The sequence below is a fragment of the Myotis daubentonii genome, chromosome 3 (assembly GCF_963259705.1).
Source record: "Myotis daubentonii chromosome 3, mMyoDau2.1, whole genome shotgun sequence".
NCBI lineage: Eukaryota > Metazoa > Chordata > Mammalia > Chiroptera > Vespertilionidae > Myotis > Myotis daubentonii.
In genome coordinates this window covers 120,604,624-120,622,268 of record NC_081842.1, presented here as the reverse complement: position 1 = coordinate 120,622,268, position 17,645 = coordinate 120,604,624, and the positions used below count along the sequence as shown (strand labels likewise).

Sequence of the window (17,645 nt, the reverse complement as noted above, 5' to 3'; positions counted from 1 at the left end):
ATGAGTTAGGTTACGTCTTTCAGGAGCCGATTTGATTCCACTAGATATGAGTATAGTGCTGGGTGCAAATGTAAGAACTGGGGGATTTAAAAACAAACAAACAAATAACAAAACCTCATTTCCCCAAACATTTTTTAGGAGCTTTAGCACACGATGCCAGCCTCTCTCCCTCCCCCAGAGGAAAACAAAGCCGAGGGACAATTTAAAAATGGATCAGAGCAAGGAAAATTATTTTTCATCTCTTTTTAAAATATGATTTTGAAGAACCAAACACTTGCTTTGAAATTATTTTTCTATGTATTTGCAGATTCTGACCAACCCCAACCATCACTTCATTGACAGTTCATTATATAAAGATGTCATTTTGGTGGCCTGGGACCCTGCTCCTTATTCTGCAAATCTTGACCTGGTAAGTCTTCATTTGTCACCCCTACCCTGACCCTAGTGGTCAGAAAGTGCCTTTGACTGATTACTCATGGGAGCAAGTCAAAGGTTAGCTCTGATAGACATTATGAAACTGATCGTGGATGCTGCTTAAATACATGTGTGCCATGCCACCTTGATACACACTTCCCATAACATGCTTGGTGAGCATTGTCCATCTAAAAAGGGCTTTTGCTGTGGAGGATTTTTTTTTCAATGTCCAATGTCCAAATGTTCAGAAATTCCTAGTTACACTGGAGGTTGGGCTGATTAAACTCAAAATATTCCCATTATGATAGGGTTACATTACCTTCCAAGAAGTTACAGACCTTTTGAAATAAATTGGAAGTGCTTGGCAAGAAAAATCTAAACTTGTGTATCACCAGTTTGCTATTTAAATGAACCTGTTACAGGCTTTCCTTGAGTGGGTCACTCTGCGTCAGCTTCTCAGCCTGTTTAATCTTGTGATGCATAAACAAGATCATGGCTAGCCATCAAAATGTAGGCAACTTATATGCACGACTTTCTGGCAAGTCACTGGCTATCTAAACAGGCAGCCAGTTACTTCTGGTAAAGCCTGGGAGGAAGAGCCAGTGTCGCTGGAAGATGGATGATAATTTCACCATGGCAGATGCTGTCCTCTGTGCCAATGAGTGTCTTTCGATTTGTTTTGCTGTGACTCAAGAGAATGCAGTCTTGTGGAGGGGACTGATTTTGGCTCTTCTGCAACTCCCCCCTCACCCCACCCCCCTGTGAGAGATATCTTTCTAAGAGAGCTGCCCAGGGTTGATGGGTCCCTCTGAAAGGAGTGTTCTGTCGCTGTTCCTCATGAAGCTGGATCTTTACCTAGTGTGATTACTAACCACTTTAACCAGGATTGAAATCAGAACCATCTGGAGAGGATTTTTCAAATATGTCTGTCAGAGCCCCATTTCCAGAAATGTAGTGCACAGCATTGATATGTGTTTTCTGAGAAAGCCTTTTGGGCTCTCATTTGTGCCATCCATTGAGAATCAAGCATCACGTGAGTGTTTGAACTTTTCAGCTTCTTTCCCAGCCTGAGGTTCTCTGGCTTGGAGTTCGGATAGCTCTCTTGCTGTTTGTGGACAGACCAAGAGCTTCTAGTTGTCGAACCTTGCTTGTTGCTCTGTTGGAAGCCTCCAAGTGCAAGGCACAGGGCTGTGCAACCACATGGGTGTGAACGCCATGGTGCTGAAGTCTGAGTGACAAGCTGTTGTCCGAGGGCCTGTCCTTCCATTCACTGTGTCAGGATCGAAGGAGGGGAAGAAGCAAGTCCCACATTCCTTCCCACTGCCTCACTTAAGATCATCTGGCCCAGCCATCCTCAGCATCTTCAAAGCAACAGAACACATTCAACCATGGACTGTTCCTTGGGATCTTACTCTAGACCAGGTGTCTCTCTGAAGGGAGCTGGGAGCCTGAGCTGAGTCTCCCCCTCATACACTTTCTCCAAATCTCATTTCATGGTGACAACTAACACACTTCTGCAAACATTTTTTTAAATCAACCTATAGTTTATTTTTTCATAAAATATTTTATATACAATCAATGTAAGCATACATTTTGATGAGTATTAGCAAATATCTATAATCATGTATCCACCACCACAATTAAGAAATAGGATATTTTCATCACTCCAGAGGCCCTTGTGCCACACCTATGGGTCATCCTAGCCCTAGCCCTAGGCATTAACTGATTTGCTTTCTGTCGTTTTAGATTCTATTCGCAAAACTTTAGTTTTGAGCCCAGAGGTCAGCAAACCACAGCCACGGGACAAATATGGCCCTGGTTTTGTTATTTTTGTGTGTGTTTTTTTTTTCAATTAAATCTTTATTGTTCAGATTATTACATTTGTTCCTCTTTTTCCCCCCCATAACTCCCCTCCACCCAGTTCCCACCCCACCCTCCGCCCTCACTCCCCACCCACTGTCCTCTTCCATAGGTGCACAATTTTTGTCCAGTCTCTTCCCGCATCCCCCTCACCCCTTTCCCCCCCAAGAATAGTCAGTCCACTCCCTTTCTATGCCCCTGATTCTATTATAATCACCAGTTCATTCTGTTCATCAGATTATTCACCTGATTTTTAGATTCATTTGTTGATAGAGGTGTATTTGTTTTTCATAATTTGTATCTTTACCTTTTTCTTCTTCTTCCTCTTCTTAAAGGATACCTTTCAGCATTTCATATAATACTGGTTTGGTGGTGATGAACTCTTTTAGCTTTTTCTTATCTGTGAAGCTCGTTATCTGACCTTCAATTCTGAATGATAACTTTGCTGGATAAAGTATTCTTGGTTGTAGGTTCTTGGCATTCATCACTTTGAATATTTCTTGCCACTCCCTTCTGGCCTGCAAAGTTTCTGTTGAGAAATCAGCTGACATTCGTATGGGTACTCCCTTGTAGGTAATTGACTTTCTTTCTCTTGCTGCTTTTAAGATTTTCTCTTTGTCTTTTGCTCTTGGCATTTTAATGATGATGTGTCTTGGTGTGGTCCTCTTTGGATTCCTATTTGGGGTTCTCTGCGCTTCCTGGACTTGTAAGTCTATTGCTTTCACCAGGTAGGGGAAGTTTTCTGTCATTTCTTCAAATAGGTTTTCAATATCTTGCTCTCTCTCTTCTTCTGGCACCCTTATAATTCTGATGTTGGTACACTTGAAGCTGTCCCAGAGGCTCCTTACGCTATCTTCGTATTTTTGGATTCTTTTTTCATTTTGCTTTTCTGGTTGGGTGTTTTTTACTTCTTCGTATTTCAAATCATTGACTTGATTCTTGCAATCCTCTAGTCCAGCTGTGGACAAACTACGGCCCGCGGGCCGGATCCAGCCCGTTTGAAATGAATAAAACTAAAAAAAGAAAAGACCATACCCTTTTATGTAATGATGTTTACTTTGAATTTATATTAGTTCACACAAACACTCTATCCATACTTTTGTTCCGGCCCTCCGGTCCAGTTTAAGAACCCATTGTGGCCCTCGAGTCAAAAAGTTTGCCCACCCCTGCTCTAATCTGCTGTTGGGAGTCTGTATAATATCCTTCATTTCAGTCAGTGTATGCTTAATTTCCAGTTGGTCCTTTATCATAACATCGAGGGTCTGACTAGATTTCTTGAGGATCTCACTACATTTATCGGCAGTCTCACCCGTCTTTTCGAGGGTCTTACTAAATTTATCGGCGGCTTCTAGACAGTTCTCGAAAAACCTTAAAAGTGTGGTTTTGAACTCTATATCCAGTCGTTTGCTTTCCTCCATTTCTGTCATTTGTGACCTTTTTCTTTGTCTCCGCATTTTTTGTGCTTCCCTGTGTTGATGGAGTGGCTTTCTGTGCTAAGTGTCCTCTAGGGCCCAGTGGCTCAGCCTCCCCAATTACCTGAGGTGGACTCTCTTGGTGCACCCCCTTTGTGGGCTGTGTGCACAGTCCTGTTGTAGTTAAGCCTTGATTGTTGTAGGTATCACTGGGAGGAATTGACCAGTTGGCTGTGAGAATCAGCTGTGTCTGCAGTGGGAAAACTTCTGTGCTGGAGACACCCCTTCGGGGCAAGACTTGCTTCAGTGGGGCTTTGGTGCTCACTGAGTCACTCTGACCACCGCGTATACTGGCTTCTGGGTCTTACAGGACGTGCTAATCTAGCCTTTGCCTGAGGCTATTCAGCTGGAGCTCAGCTGTGAAGGAATGCAAGATGACCTGGGGCCTTGTGCCAGCTGCAAGTTTGTTAGGTAATTTTCAGCTTGCAAAAGCCTCTGTGCACAGCTTGGGCAGGGCGGGGTCCCAGGGGATCAATAGGGCGGAGCAAACAGCTATGGCAGTCCTTCTCTAAAAGCCCGGAGTCTCAGTGTCCAGGTAATCGCTGCAAGCACCTCTGAGAGAAAGCCGCCCTTGAGATGCGAACGATGCCAGACAATCTAGCCTCTCCCCGTATCAGTCAGGGTCCCCAGAGATTCACCCAGAACTGGAGTTCAGAGCAATAGGGAGTTTGAGACTCCCTCTCAATTGAAAAAGCCAACCATGTCCTCAGCCGCCAGCCCTTTCTGCGTCCGCCTCCGTACCTGTGCACTTAACTTCTGCACTGCAGCTCCTCTGAGTCTCAGTATGCTTTTCTCTTTCCTTCTAGTTGTAGTATTTCTTCTCAGCCAGCCTTCCTGTGGTTCTGGATGATGCCCGTTCTGTCTTTTAGTTGTATTCTTGAAGTGGTTGTGCGAGGTAGCAATCTCTGGTATTTACCTATGCCGCCATCTTGGTTTCCCCTGGCCCTCGTTTTAAATAAAGTTTTGTTGAAACAAAGCCAAGCCATTCATATGGCATTTTGTGTGGCTGCTTTCCTAGCACAAAGATAGAGCTGAGTGATTGCCACAGAGACCATAAACCCATAAGCCCTTTGCAGAAGTCTGCTGAGCGCTGCATGCAGCATCTGTCTAGTTCAGCGGTTCTCAACCCGTGGATCGTGACCCCTTTGGAGGTCAAACGACCCTTTCACAGGGGTCGCCTAAGACCATCGGAAAACACATATATAATTACATATTGTTTTGTGATTAATCACTATGCTTTAATTATGTTCAATTTATAACAATGAAAATACATCCTGCATATCAGATATTTACATTACAATTCATAACAGTAGCAAATTTACAGTTATGAAGCAGCAACGAAAATAATTTTATGGTTGGGGGTCACCACAACATGAGGAATTGTATTAAAGGGTTGCAACATTAGGAAGGTTGAGAACCACTGGCCTAGTGGGACCCCTGCTCTCTGTCCGCATTCCCCACTCCCCTCTGAGTCCCTACCTCCCTCTGGTGCTGTCCTGTGTCCTTTGCACAGTGTGGCCCTCAGGACTGGATTGTGTTGATTTTTTCTCTTAGTGGTACAAGAAGCCAGACTACAACCTGTTCACACCATATGTTCAGCATCGTCAGAGGAACCCAGATCAGCCCTTCTACATTCTTCACCCTAAATTTGTATGGCAGCTTTGGGACATCATCCAGGAGAACACCAAGGAGAAGATTCAGCCCAACCCACCATCTTCTGGCTTCATTGGTAGGTGCACTGGTAAAACGGTAAAGAGTGATGTGCAGGAAGGTTAGGCCTGATAGGCAATAAATACACATTCATGTTATACAATAAGAGCAAGTAAAGGTGGTTTTAGAGGGGAAATAGACCAGCTGAAGAAAAGAGAAACATTCTTCTCCAGTTTCTATTGCCACATTGCCCACTACCCAAAATTCTAAGAACTACTTTATTTTCTTGCACTATTTTATGGGTCAGTATGGGCTTGTCTGGGGTTGTTGGGTTGTGTTCAGCTGCTTCATGGGATGGCTTTGTTCCATGTCTTGTCCCATGGAAGGAATTCTCGCTCCCAGCGGGAGTTCAGGCTCAGCTGGGACTGTTGGCCTATGGCCACACATGGCCTCTTACATGGTGGACTCAGAATAGCTGCACTTCCTAAATGAGCTCCAGGCAAGTGGTCCAAAACACAGGCAATAGAACTGTCAGTGTCATGGCTGAGGCCTGGAGATGTGCACAGCATCACCATGCTATGTTCTGGTGGTCAGAGCAGTTGAGGTCCTGTCTGCTTCAAGGGAGGACACACAGAGCCCACCTTGGCCATCTCTGATCCACCACCCACTGCCATGCACAGTGCTGGCGGGAGGACTGGCTGGAAATTAATGTGTGACCACAGGACAGTGCCAGGTGGCCCAGGCTCTGGAGAGATTAATTTTAGGACCTTAGACAGCTCTTACCACCAGAGTCCACCAGCTCTAACCTAAAACTAGATTTGATGTAACAAGATTATCACATGTTTTTAGCCAGGCTTTGATCCTCAAAGTTGTGGTCTTATCCCATTTGTTTACCTATGTTTCAGTATATTGCCCCAAGCATTTCTTAGATCTCCTTGGCAATATGAAGGTAGTAATAGAACCAAAGATATTAGTTTTGTGCACAGGAAACTGTAACATTCTCCCCCTGATTTCAGTGTCCAGAACTGTGCGCCTTGGCGTCCCTGTATGTAAAGGAGCATTTAAGGAGCTACACTGGTTTCCTCGTGGATACTGGGAACATGCACAATATCTGAACTGAGACTTACAGGTGTTGGAGTGGGCTTTTAGTATTGTAATAATGTGAATATTTTATGTAGAATTCAAGACAAAATTTACACTGTGACCGAATATTACTCTTCAATTTTTAAAGCCATGCCTTTGACACTCCTTTTTTTCCAAATCAGTCTTGAAATCCTAATCTCTTTATCTTTTGTGCAGTTCCATTGAATCTGTTGATTTAGGAAACAAGGTATAATTAATTTGTCAGCAAAAGGGTGATGGAATAATGCTTAGACAGTATAATAGGGTGTGTCAGGAATTTAATATCTTTTTCTTTCTGTTGCTTTCCCATGAATTCATTTGGCTAATATTTGATTAGAGTAAAAGTTTTAGGGCACAGTGGTGGGCTGTTGGATATGCTTATTGTGATATAGTTTGAGATATTCAAGTTAGCTAGTCACAGCTGGAGAAGACATTTTCCCCAGGTGTTTTTGTTGAAAGAAATCATGCCTCATATATATGACCAGCCTCCTTTCATAGCTGTTGACTGAGAATTTGGAATTTCCCAGGCTGATACTTGCCTTTCCAGCTTCTTCTACATGAAAAAGGGGATTGCAGTTTGAAGTCTTTGGGAGCGTGTCATTGGGTTGGACAGACTGTGACTTCTTCTCTGACATTTACTAGCTTTCTAATTATGGGCAAGTTGCTTAATCCTGTGCCTCTCCATATGCACATTTGAGAAATGCAAATAATAATACAACTTTTGAAAAGATGAGTTAGTGGGCCGATTTGCAGTTGTTATTTTCTAGCTGTGCTCTGTTCTGTATTGCAGCTGTTAGCCACAAATGGCTATCCACATTTAAACCAACTGGGATTAATACCAGCCCCATTTCAGGTTTCAGTAGCCATGTGCTCCTGGTGGCCACTGGCTTGGGCAGTTCAGACAGAGAACTCTCCATGGTCACAGGCAGTTCTGCAGGTCACACTGTTAAGTTTGGCCAGAATGAAAAAGAACAAGTCGATAAGGCATCATTGTTCCCATTGGGCAGGCTGGGTCTGTGGGGATATAAGTGTATACTAGTAGAAGGTGTGGCTTGATGTCATTGACTTTGTCTGCCACTTTTGTTCCTTGCCTTATTTAAGTGTGAGCACCTCACTAAAGGTGGGCAAGAGATACCACCTGGGCAAGTATGCCCAGCAGAGCTGTCACCCTCTGCATCTCCTGCTGATGTTACAACCTTTGTACTCTTCCTGGATCTTGCTAGAAATATGCTCAGAGCAGAGACTGTTCTATAATTTATCTGACTTTTTTATATACCAGTAAAACGATGTCACCCGCATCTTAATCTATCTGCCAGAAGAATTTTTAAAGATCAATGAGTGTTTTCTTTGCTTATCAAAGTGTTCTCCAAATGTGCCTTCATGTTCTAAGGTCATGTTGAAAAGCTATTGACTTATTGTCTTGTCACCTCATCATTTCCAAACATTCCAACCAGTAATGTCAATTACTGAACAAAAGAACCGGTGGTGGAGCCCATCCATGAGGTGAGAATGTCTCCATGTGCGTGCATTTCCAGGTTCTGCCCAGGTGCACGATCAGCAGGACACGCTCCTTCAGAGAAGAGCAGCACACAGCCCCTGGTCTGGCTGCTTTCCTGATGAGCACAGGGTTCCATCTGCAAGTGAAGCAGGATGAATCCTTTTCTTTATTGATGAGCTGCTCGTCCAGCTGGAAAAAAGCTGTCTCACATTTAATGTCTTCCATTTCTAAATCCACTGCACACATTTTCCCTATATGTGTTTATGAATCAGCATGTGTGAGATAGAGGGACTCTAAAAGTTGACTGTTTTGCCCTGGCTGGTATGGCTCAGTTGGTTGAGCATCATACTGTGCACCAAAGGATCATTGGTTTGATTCCCAGGCAGGGCACATGCCCGTGTTGTGGGCTAGATCCCCAGTAGGGGGCATTCAGGAGGCAGCTGATCAATGTTTCTCTCTTCTCTCCATTCCTCTCTCGCAAACATCAATTAAAAAACATATTTAAAATATTAATAATAATAAAACTTGGCTGTTTTGAACACAAAAGGCATTTATGTTATGGAAATTTAGTCAATGGCTTTTAGATTCCCAGAGGAACACACCTGGTCCCTTAAATGTAATGTTATTGGTACTAGTTAGAGGCCTGTTCCTGGGCTGAACTCATTGTGAAGGTCAGGGGTGGGGAACCTTTTAGCTCAGTGGTTCTGAAAGTATAGCATATATCAGAATCACCCAGAGGGCTTGTGTATCAGTTATCTAATGCTGTGAAGCAATTACCCCAAAACTCAGGTACTGCAAAGAACAATAAGCAGGTGTTACCTCACACAGTTTCTGTGGTTAGTAATCCAGGAGCACATTAGCTGGGTGATTTGGCTTGTATCTCAGGAGGTTGCAGTCAAGCAATTTAGACTTGGGCCAGCCAGTCTGCTTCCAAGGCGGCTCACTTACTTGTACAATGGCTGTTGCCAGAGGCCTCAGTTTACCACCCAGGTCCTGTCCACAGGGCCGCTTGAGTGCTTGAGGGTCCTCACAGCCTGGTCCTGGTTTCTCTAGAGCAGTGGTTCTCAACCTTCCTAATGCCGCAACCCTTTAATACAGTTCCTCATGTTGTGGTAACCCCCAATTTCATTGTTACAAATTGAACATAATTAAAGCATAGTGATTAATCACAAAAAAAATATGTAATTGTATATGTGTTTTCCGATGGTCTTAGGCGACCCTTGTAAAAGGGTCATTTGACCCCCAAAGGGGTCGCGACCCACAGGTTGAGAACCGCTGATCTAGAGCCAGGGCTCTAAGAGAGGAAGCAGGGATGGAGGAAGCCACAGTACTTATTAGGGGTCATAAATTATCACATTGGCTACTTTCTGTCCACTATACAAGTTAGCCTCATGGTTGTGACAAGGAGCTACACAAAGATGAGACTCATTTTATGCCCAGAGAACTTAGTGTAAAAAGGCATATGTCTCAGCTGACTATAAATACCCTTCCTAAAAGTGGATTTTTGTTAGTTTGGTGGTTGGTTAGTTGTATCATCTTAGGAACCAGATTCTTGGATATACTAATTAGTGGGGTATAAGCAAGGTCCCACCTCTTTGTGGATTTCAGGAAACCAGCCTCTCAGCAATATTTGGGCAGATGAGTTAGCCAGTGCCTTTTATTCAAAGAAATGCCTTCTGCACCTTCTTTAGCAACCCCTAGCCCAGCAGTAACAGCCTCCCTGATGTCACATAAATCTTGTAGGCTTACCTTATCAGAGAGAAACTGGGGTATGGAGTCTTCTGGGAAAGGGAAACAATTACTATTTTTTTTGTTAGTCGAAATATTTAATTGTTGGGACAAAAATAAGTGCTAAAGTAAAAATTCTCTGGAAAGAGTAATATATAACAAAAACAATATCTAGTTTTATAACTTTATATTATGCTAGACTAGAGGCCTGGTGCATGTTATTTGTGCACTGGGTGGTGGGGAGGGTACCTCAGCCTGGCCTGTGCCCTCTTGCAGTCTGGGACCCCTGGGGGGTGGAAATGTCCACCTACTATAGAAGTAAAAAAAACTCCTGCCACTGCCACTGTGCTCACCAGCGGTAAGCCCGGCTTCTGGCTGAACTGCGCTCCCCCTGTGGGAGCACACTGATCACTAGGGAGCAGCTTCTGCATTGAGTGTCTGCCCCCTGGTGGTCAGTGCACATCATAGTGACCAGTCGTTCCACTGTTTGGTCGATTTGCTTATTAGGGTTTTATTATATAGGATTACATAATGGTGAGTTGAAGGAAGTAAAATTGTACTGAATTTCTTATTTCACATTAAGATGTGTTAGTTTTTTTTTTTTTTATCAAACTATTAGAATTATGAAGGCAAAGTGAAAAAATTAGCAATTCAAGAATTAGAAAATAGACATAGGTTTTAAGGACTATAACTAATAAAAAATTAAAAGGGACTTTAATTACTATAAACCACATTACTTTCCAAGGGTCCATGCACTGTTTGCCAGAGTTGACCATATGCTACTTTTTAAAAAATTTATCTTTATTGTTGAAAGTATTACAGGTGTTTCCTTTGTGTTTTTTCCCATTAACCCCCCTCCACCCTATACCTGACTCTCTGAGGCCTTCACCGCACTATTGTCTGAGTCCATGGGCTATGCATATAAGTTCCCCTGTTAATCACTCCCCCACCCCCTAGCCTTCTCTCTGAAATTCGCCAGTCTGATCCATCATAAGTCTGTGGATGTACTAGTATTTTGTTAATCATTTTATTTTATCCATTAGATTCCACATGAGTGAGATCATGTGATACGTATCTTTCTCTGACTGGCATATTTCTCTTATAATACTCTCCATGCTGTTGCAGATAGTAAGAGTTCCTTCTTCTTTATAGCTACATAGTATTCCATTATGTAAATGTACCACATCTTTTTATCCATTCATCTGCTAATGGGCACTTGGGCTATATCCAAGTCTTAGGTATATATCTATATCTATCTATATCTATATCTATATCTATATTGACATAGATATAGATATAGATATCCTATCTAATAAAAGAGCAATATGCAAATTAACCATCACTCTGTCACAAAGATGGTGGCAGCCACGGAGCTGGAACAAGCGGGAGGCTTGGGTTGCCCCTGGCAATGGAGAAAGCCAAGCTTCTTGCCTGCCATGGCTGGCCCTGGGCTCTGCTCAAGGCTACAAAGTTTCAATTATAGAAGATAAATAAATCCCAGATACCTGCTTCCAGCCCCCCTAGCCTCCGCTAACAAGGGTGCTGAAAAAAAAAAAAGGAGGGGCTGGGAGCTTGGGTCGCTGGGGGGCTTGGCCAGCCTCAAAACAGCCATCAGCCCCTCACTGGGGGTGAGGGTCCCCACTGGGGTGCTTGACCAGCCTGCAAACAGCCATCAGTCCCTCACCCAGGCTGGCCATGCACCCCAGCGGGACCCCCACCCTGATCTGGGACACCCTTCAGGGCAAACCAGTGGGCCCTCACCCATGCACCAGCCTCTATCCTATATAATTTAAGGGTAATATGCAAATTGACCCTAAAAGCAGAACTACTGGAAATGACTGATCACTATGACACACACTGACCACCAGGGAGCAGATGCTAAATGCAGAAGCTGGCCCCTGGTGGTCAGTGTGCTCCCACAGGGGGAGCTCTGCTCAGCCACAAGCCAGGCTGATGGCTGCCAGCACAGTGGTAGTGGTGGGAGCCTCTCCCGCCTCCTCAGCAGTGCTAAAGATGTCCAACTGCAGCTTAGACCTGCTCCCCACTGGCAAGTGGACATCCTCTGAGGCCTCCCGGGCTGCCAGAGGGATGTCTGACTGCCAGCTTAAGCCCGATCCCCCGGGGAGTGGGCCTAAGCCAGCAGGTGGACATCCCCCGAGGGGTCCCAGACTGCGAGAAGGCACAGGCCGGGCTGAGGGACCCCTCTGAGTGCACAAATTTTTGTGCACCGGGCCTTTAGTATATATCCTATCTAATAAAAGAGAAACATGGTAATTAGCGTACGACCACTACCCTTCCCATTGGCTAATCAGGGCAATATGCAAATTAACAGCCAGCCAAGATGGCGGCCGGCAGCCAGGCAGCTTGAAGCGAACATAAGGTTTGCTTGCTTCAGTGACGGAGGACTCCAACGTTCCCCACCTGCGGCTGCCGGCCTAAGAGCTGCAACTCTAAGCAACTATGTTACAAATATAGAAGCTAAACAAAACCCCAGAAACCTGCTTTAGTCGGCCAGGCTTCAGCCAGCAGGATCGCAACATTGTTTCAAATACAGAAGGTAAACAAAGGCCAGAAACTTGCTTTCAGCAGCAGAGGCCTAAGAGCTGGAGCCAAGCCTCAGAGATAAAGCTGGCCCAGAATAAAAAAAAAGAAAAGAAAAAAAGGAGCGGTTGGGAGCTTCAGTCACCCGCCAGCCTGAAAACAGGCCTCAGCCCCTCACCCAGACTGGCCAGGCATCCCAGTGGGGACCTCCACCCTGATCCAGGACACCCTTCAGGGCAAACCAGCCGGCCCCCACCCATGCACCAGGCCTCTATCCTATATAGTAAAAGGGTAATATGCCTCCCAGCACTGGGATTAGCGGAGCCGAGAGGCCTCCCGGCACCGGGATCAGTGTGACAGGGGGCAGCGCCCAAACCCCCTGATAGCCCTGCGGCTCTGTGTGTGACAGGGGGTAGGGCCACAAACTCCCTATCCGCTCTGCTCTGTTCGTGACAGGGAAAGGCGCCCCAACCCCCTGATCAGCCCTGCTCTGTGTCTAATAGGGGGAGCTCCCCAACCCCATGATTGCCCTGGGCTCTGTGTGTGACAGGGTGCGGCGCCTCAACCCCCTTATCAGCCCTGCTCTGTGTGTGACAGGGTAGAGCCATAACCTCCCCATCAGCCCTGCCCTGAATTTGAGAGTGGTGGCACCCCAACCCCCTGATTGGCCCTGCTCTGTGGATGATAGAAGGCGGCATCCCAACCCCCACCCCACGGGCCCTGCTCTGTGTGTGATGGGGTACAGCCATAACCTCCCAATTGGCCCGGCCCTGAGTGTGACAGTGTCGGCGCCCCAACCCCCTGATCGGGCCTGCTCTGTGGGTGATAGAGGGCGGTGCCCCAAACCCCTGATCCACCCTGCTCAGTGGGTGACAGGGGGCGGTGCCCCAACTCCCCTATCGGCCCTACTCTGTGAGTGACAGGGGGGAGCTCCCCAAACCCCTGATCGACCCTGCTCTGTGCGTGACAGGGTACAGAGCCCCAACCACCCTGATGGGCCCTGCTCTGTGCGTGACAGGGGGCAGCACCCCAACCCCCTGATTGGTCCTGCTCTGTGCGTGACAGGAGGTGGCGCCGCAACCTGCCCATCGACCCTGCCTTGAGTGTGACAGGGGGCGGCACCCCAACTCCCCAATCGGCCCTGCTCTGAGCCCGACCAGGGGCTGCACCTAGGGATTGGGCCTGCTCTCTGCCACCCGGGAGCAGGCCTAAGCCAGCAGGTCATTATCTCCCGAGGGGTCCCAGACTGCGAGAGGGCACAGGCCGGGCTTAGGGACCCCTCTCCCCCCTGAGTGCACAAATTTTTGTGCACCGGGCCTCTAGTCCTATCTAATAAAAGAGAAAAATGGTAATTGGCGTATGAGCTACCCTTTTCATTGGCTAATCAGGGCTATATGCAAATTAACTGCCAACTAAGATTGGCAGTTAACTGCCAACAAGATGGCGGTTAATTTGCATATGTAGGCACAATGCAGGGAGGCGAAAGGGAAAGCAGGAAGAAGCCCCCTGCCACTGACAGTGATCGGAAACCCAGGGGGGAGCTAAGAGCTGGGGGGCAGGGCAAAGGTGGCCCTGGGGCCGCCTTTGCCCTGCCCCCCAGCCATGATCGGAGAATCAGGCGCCTTTGCCGCCCTGGCCAGTGATAGCAGGAAGTAGGGGTGGAGCCAGTGATGGGAGCTGGGCACGGTCGAAGCTGGCAGTCCCAGGAGCTAGGGGTCCCTTGCCTGGGCCTAAAGCGAAGCCCACGATCGCGGGGCCGCTGCAGCTGCGGGTCCCCGCTGCCCGGGCCAGACGCCTAGGCCAGAGGCATCAGGCCTGGGCTGGGGGCAGAACCAGTGATGGAGGGAAATGAGGGTCCCCTGCCCAGGCCTGACGCCTCTGTCAGAGGCGTCAGGCCTGGGCAAGGGGCCGATCCTGCGATTGGGGGGTGATGGGGGTCAATGCCTGAGGGCTCCCAGTATGTGAGATGGGGCAGGCTGGGCTGAGGGATACTCCCCCCCGCCCCACACCCAGTGCACGAATTTCGTGCACCAGGCCCCTAGTATATATATAAAACACTAATGTGCAAATAGACCAAACAGCAGAACAACCAAACAACTAGTTGCTATGACATGCGCTGACCACCAGCGGACATGTGCAGAACATGGTGGGTGTCAGCAGCATGTGGCAGAGCACAGAACATGGTGGGCATCGTCCATGGAGGGATGGTGGAGCAAGTGTGCGGGTGCGCCAGACCAAGGCGAGGCACTGGTCACTGTCATTGGCATGAGCCTCTGGTGGTTACTGAAAATTCTTTGTTCCCGTGTGCCGTGGTCCTGCTGCGTGCTTGCACCTGCTGCCAGCGCCGGCCCCACTTGCACCCAATGCTGGTGCCGGAGCTGCCGCTCGTACCCGCTGCGGGTGCCCAGCGCCGGCCCTGATTGCTCGGCACTGTCAGCAGGTATGAGCAGCAGCTACCAGCCCTGATCGCCCCTCAGGGCTTCTCTACCTCCCACTACTCCTGAGGGGCGATCGGAGCTGGCAGCCGCCGCTCACACCCACTGCCGGCTCCAGCCCTGCTCGCAGTCCCAATCACTCAGTGCTGTAAGGGGGTGTGAGCAGCAGCTGCTGGCTCTGATTGCCCCTGAGGGCTTCTCCACCTCCCCTATTCCTGAGGGGCAATCGGGGCAGCAGCCACCTCTCGCACCTGCTACGGGTGCCGTCCCCAATCGCATCAGCACGTGGGAGCAGCAGGGGGTGCTGCCAGCAGACAAGGGACCAGGGGCCATGGTGGGAGGGGCCTTGGTGGGGGTGCGGAGGATGGGTCGAGGTCTGCCCCTGGGCCCACCACAGCCTCATGGCCCACAGTTCCTTTCAAGCTGCACGAATTCATGCACTGGGCCCCTAGTTGTAAATAATGCTGCTTTGAACATAGGGGTGCATACATTCTTTCTGATTGGTGTTTAAGGTTTCTAAGGATATGTTCCTAGAAGTGGGATCACTGGGTCAAATGGCAGTTTCATTTTTATTTTTTTTAGGAAGTTCCATACTGTTTTCCACAGTCTGCATTCCTACCAATAGTGTACCAGGGTTCCCTTTTCTCCACAATCATCACCAACACTTGTTTGTTGATCTGTTGATGAAAGTCATTCTGATAGGTATGAAGTGATACCTCAATTGTCATTTTAACATGCATCTCTCAGATGATTAGTGACTGGTGACTGAGCATTTTTTCATGTTTCTTGGCCTTCTGTATGTCCACTTTTAGGAAGTGTCTATTTAAGTCCTCTGCCCATTTTTTAGTTGGATTGTTTGTCTTCCTTTTGTTAAATTGGATCAATTCCTTATATATGTTGGAAAGTAATACCTTATTGGATGTATCATTGGCAAATATGTTCTCTTGTGCATTGGCAAATATGTTCTCTTTTCATTTGTTGATGATTTCATTTGCTGAGCAGAAGATTTTTATTTTGATATAGTCCCATTTGTTTATTTTCTCATTAATTTTCTTTGCCTTAAGAGGTGTATCAGTAATTATATTGCTACTACGAGAAATATGTCTGAGATTTTGCTGCCTATGTTTTCTTCTTGGATTTTTACAGTTACATTTAAGCCTTCTATCTATTATGAGTTTAATCTTGTGTATGGTGTATGTTGGTCTAGTTTCATTTTTTTGCATGTACCTGTCTAATTTTCCCAACACCATTTATGGAAGAGACAGTCTTGACACCATTGTATGCTCTTGCCTCCTTTGTCAAATATTAATTGAGAATAATGACTTGGGTTGATTTCTGGGTTCTCTGCTGTGTTACATTGATCTATATACCTCTTCTTGTGTCAGAACCAGGTTGGTTTGAGTATAGTGGCTTGGTAGTATAATTTGATATCTAGTATTGTGATTCCTCCAAAGTGGTTCTTCTTTCTCAAGATGTTACTGCTGTTTGGGGTCTTTTTTGGTTCCATATAAATTTTTGGAGTGTTTGTTCTAGATCTGTGAAATATGCTGTTGGTATTTTAATAGGGATTGCATTGAATCTATAGATTGCTTTGGGTAGTATGGACATTTAAATGATGTTGATTCTATCAATCCATGATCACAGTATATTCTTCCACTTGTTTATATCTTCCTCTATAATTTTTTCAATGTCCTGTATTTTTTTGAGTACAGGTTTTTTACCTCCTTGGGTAACTTTATTCCTAAGTATCATTTTTTTGTTGTTGTTGCAGTGGTAAATGGGATTATTTTTTTAGTTTCTCTCTCTGAGAATTCATTATTGGTATATAAAAATGCCATCAGTTTCTGGGTGTTAATTTTGTATCCTGGTGCCTTCCCCAATTCATTTATTAAATCTAATAGTGTTTTGATGGAGTCTTTAGGATTTTCTATGTACAATATCAGGTCATTTGTGAGTAATGACAGTTTCACTTCCTCAACAATTTGGATACCTTTTATTTTTTCTTCTTGTCTGATTGCTATCGCTAGGATTTCCAGTACTATGTTGAGTAAGAGTGGTGAAAGCAGATATCTATGTCTTGTTCCTGTTAGGGAAAATGGTTTTAGGTTTTGCCCATTGAATATGATGCTGGCTGTATGTTTGTAATATATGGCCTTTATTATGTTGATATATGATTGCTCTATTCCCACATTGCTGAGAGTTTTTACCAAATAGAGTGTTAGATTTTGTTGAATACTTTTTCTGCATAAATTAATATGATCATGCAATTTTTGTCTTTCAGTTAGTTTATGTGATGTATCACATTTATTGATTTGCAAATATTGTAGCAGCCTTGCATTCCTGGAATTAATCTCACTTGGTCATGGTATATGGTCTTTTTAATATGTTGCTGGATCCAATTTGTTAATATTTTGTTGAGGATTTTAGCATCGATGTTCATCAGGGTTATTGGCCTATAATTCTCTTTCTTTGTGATGTCTTTATCATGTTTGGAATTAGGATAATGCTGGCCTTGTGGAAACATCTTGGAAGTGTTCCTTCCTCTTTGACTTTTGGAATAGTTTCAGGAGTATAGGTGTTCTTTGAATATTTGATAGAACTCCCCTGTGAAGCCAACCAGACCAGGGCTTTTGTTTACTAGGAGGTTTTTTTTATTACTATTGCAATTTCATCAGTAGTTATTGGCCTATTGAGGTTTTCTGATAATTTGTGATTGAATTTTGGAAGATTGTATTTTTCTAGGAATATGTTTATTTTGTCCAGTTTGTCAAGCTTGTTGGAATATACTTTCTCATAGTATTTTTTTTTTTTTTTTGCGATCCTTTGTATTTCTGTTATGTCAGTTGTTACTTCACCTCTTTCATTTCTGATTTTGTTTATTTGGGTCCTCTCTCTTTGTTTCTTGAAGAATCTGCCTAAAGGTTA

At 45.6% G+C, this 17,645-nt stretch overlaps 1 protein-coding gene across 1 annotated transcript in view; it reads left to right on the top strand.

Annotated features, from left to right (window-relative positions):
* Nucleotides 1–17,645, top strand: part of ST6GAL2 (ST6 beta-galactoside alpha-2,6-sialyltransferase 2) — a 47,528-nt gene that overhangs the window by 10,697 nt on the left and 19,186 nt on the right. Inside the window, exons 3-4 of the mRNA XM_059688389.1 lie at nt 308–409; nt 5,301–5,475. Of these exons, the coding sequence (XP_059544372.1) occupies nt 308–409; nt 5,301–5,475 (277 nt within the window). The remainder of the gene's footprint in view (nt 1–307; nt 410–5,300; nt 5,476–17,645) is intronic.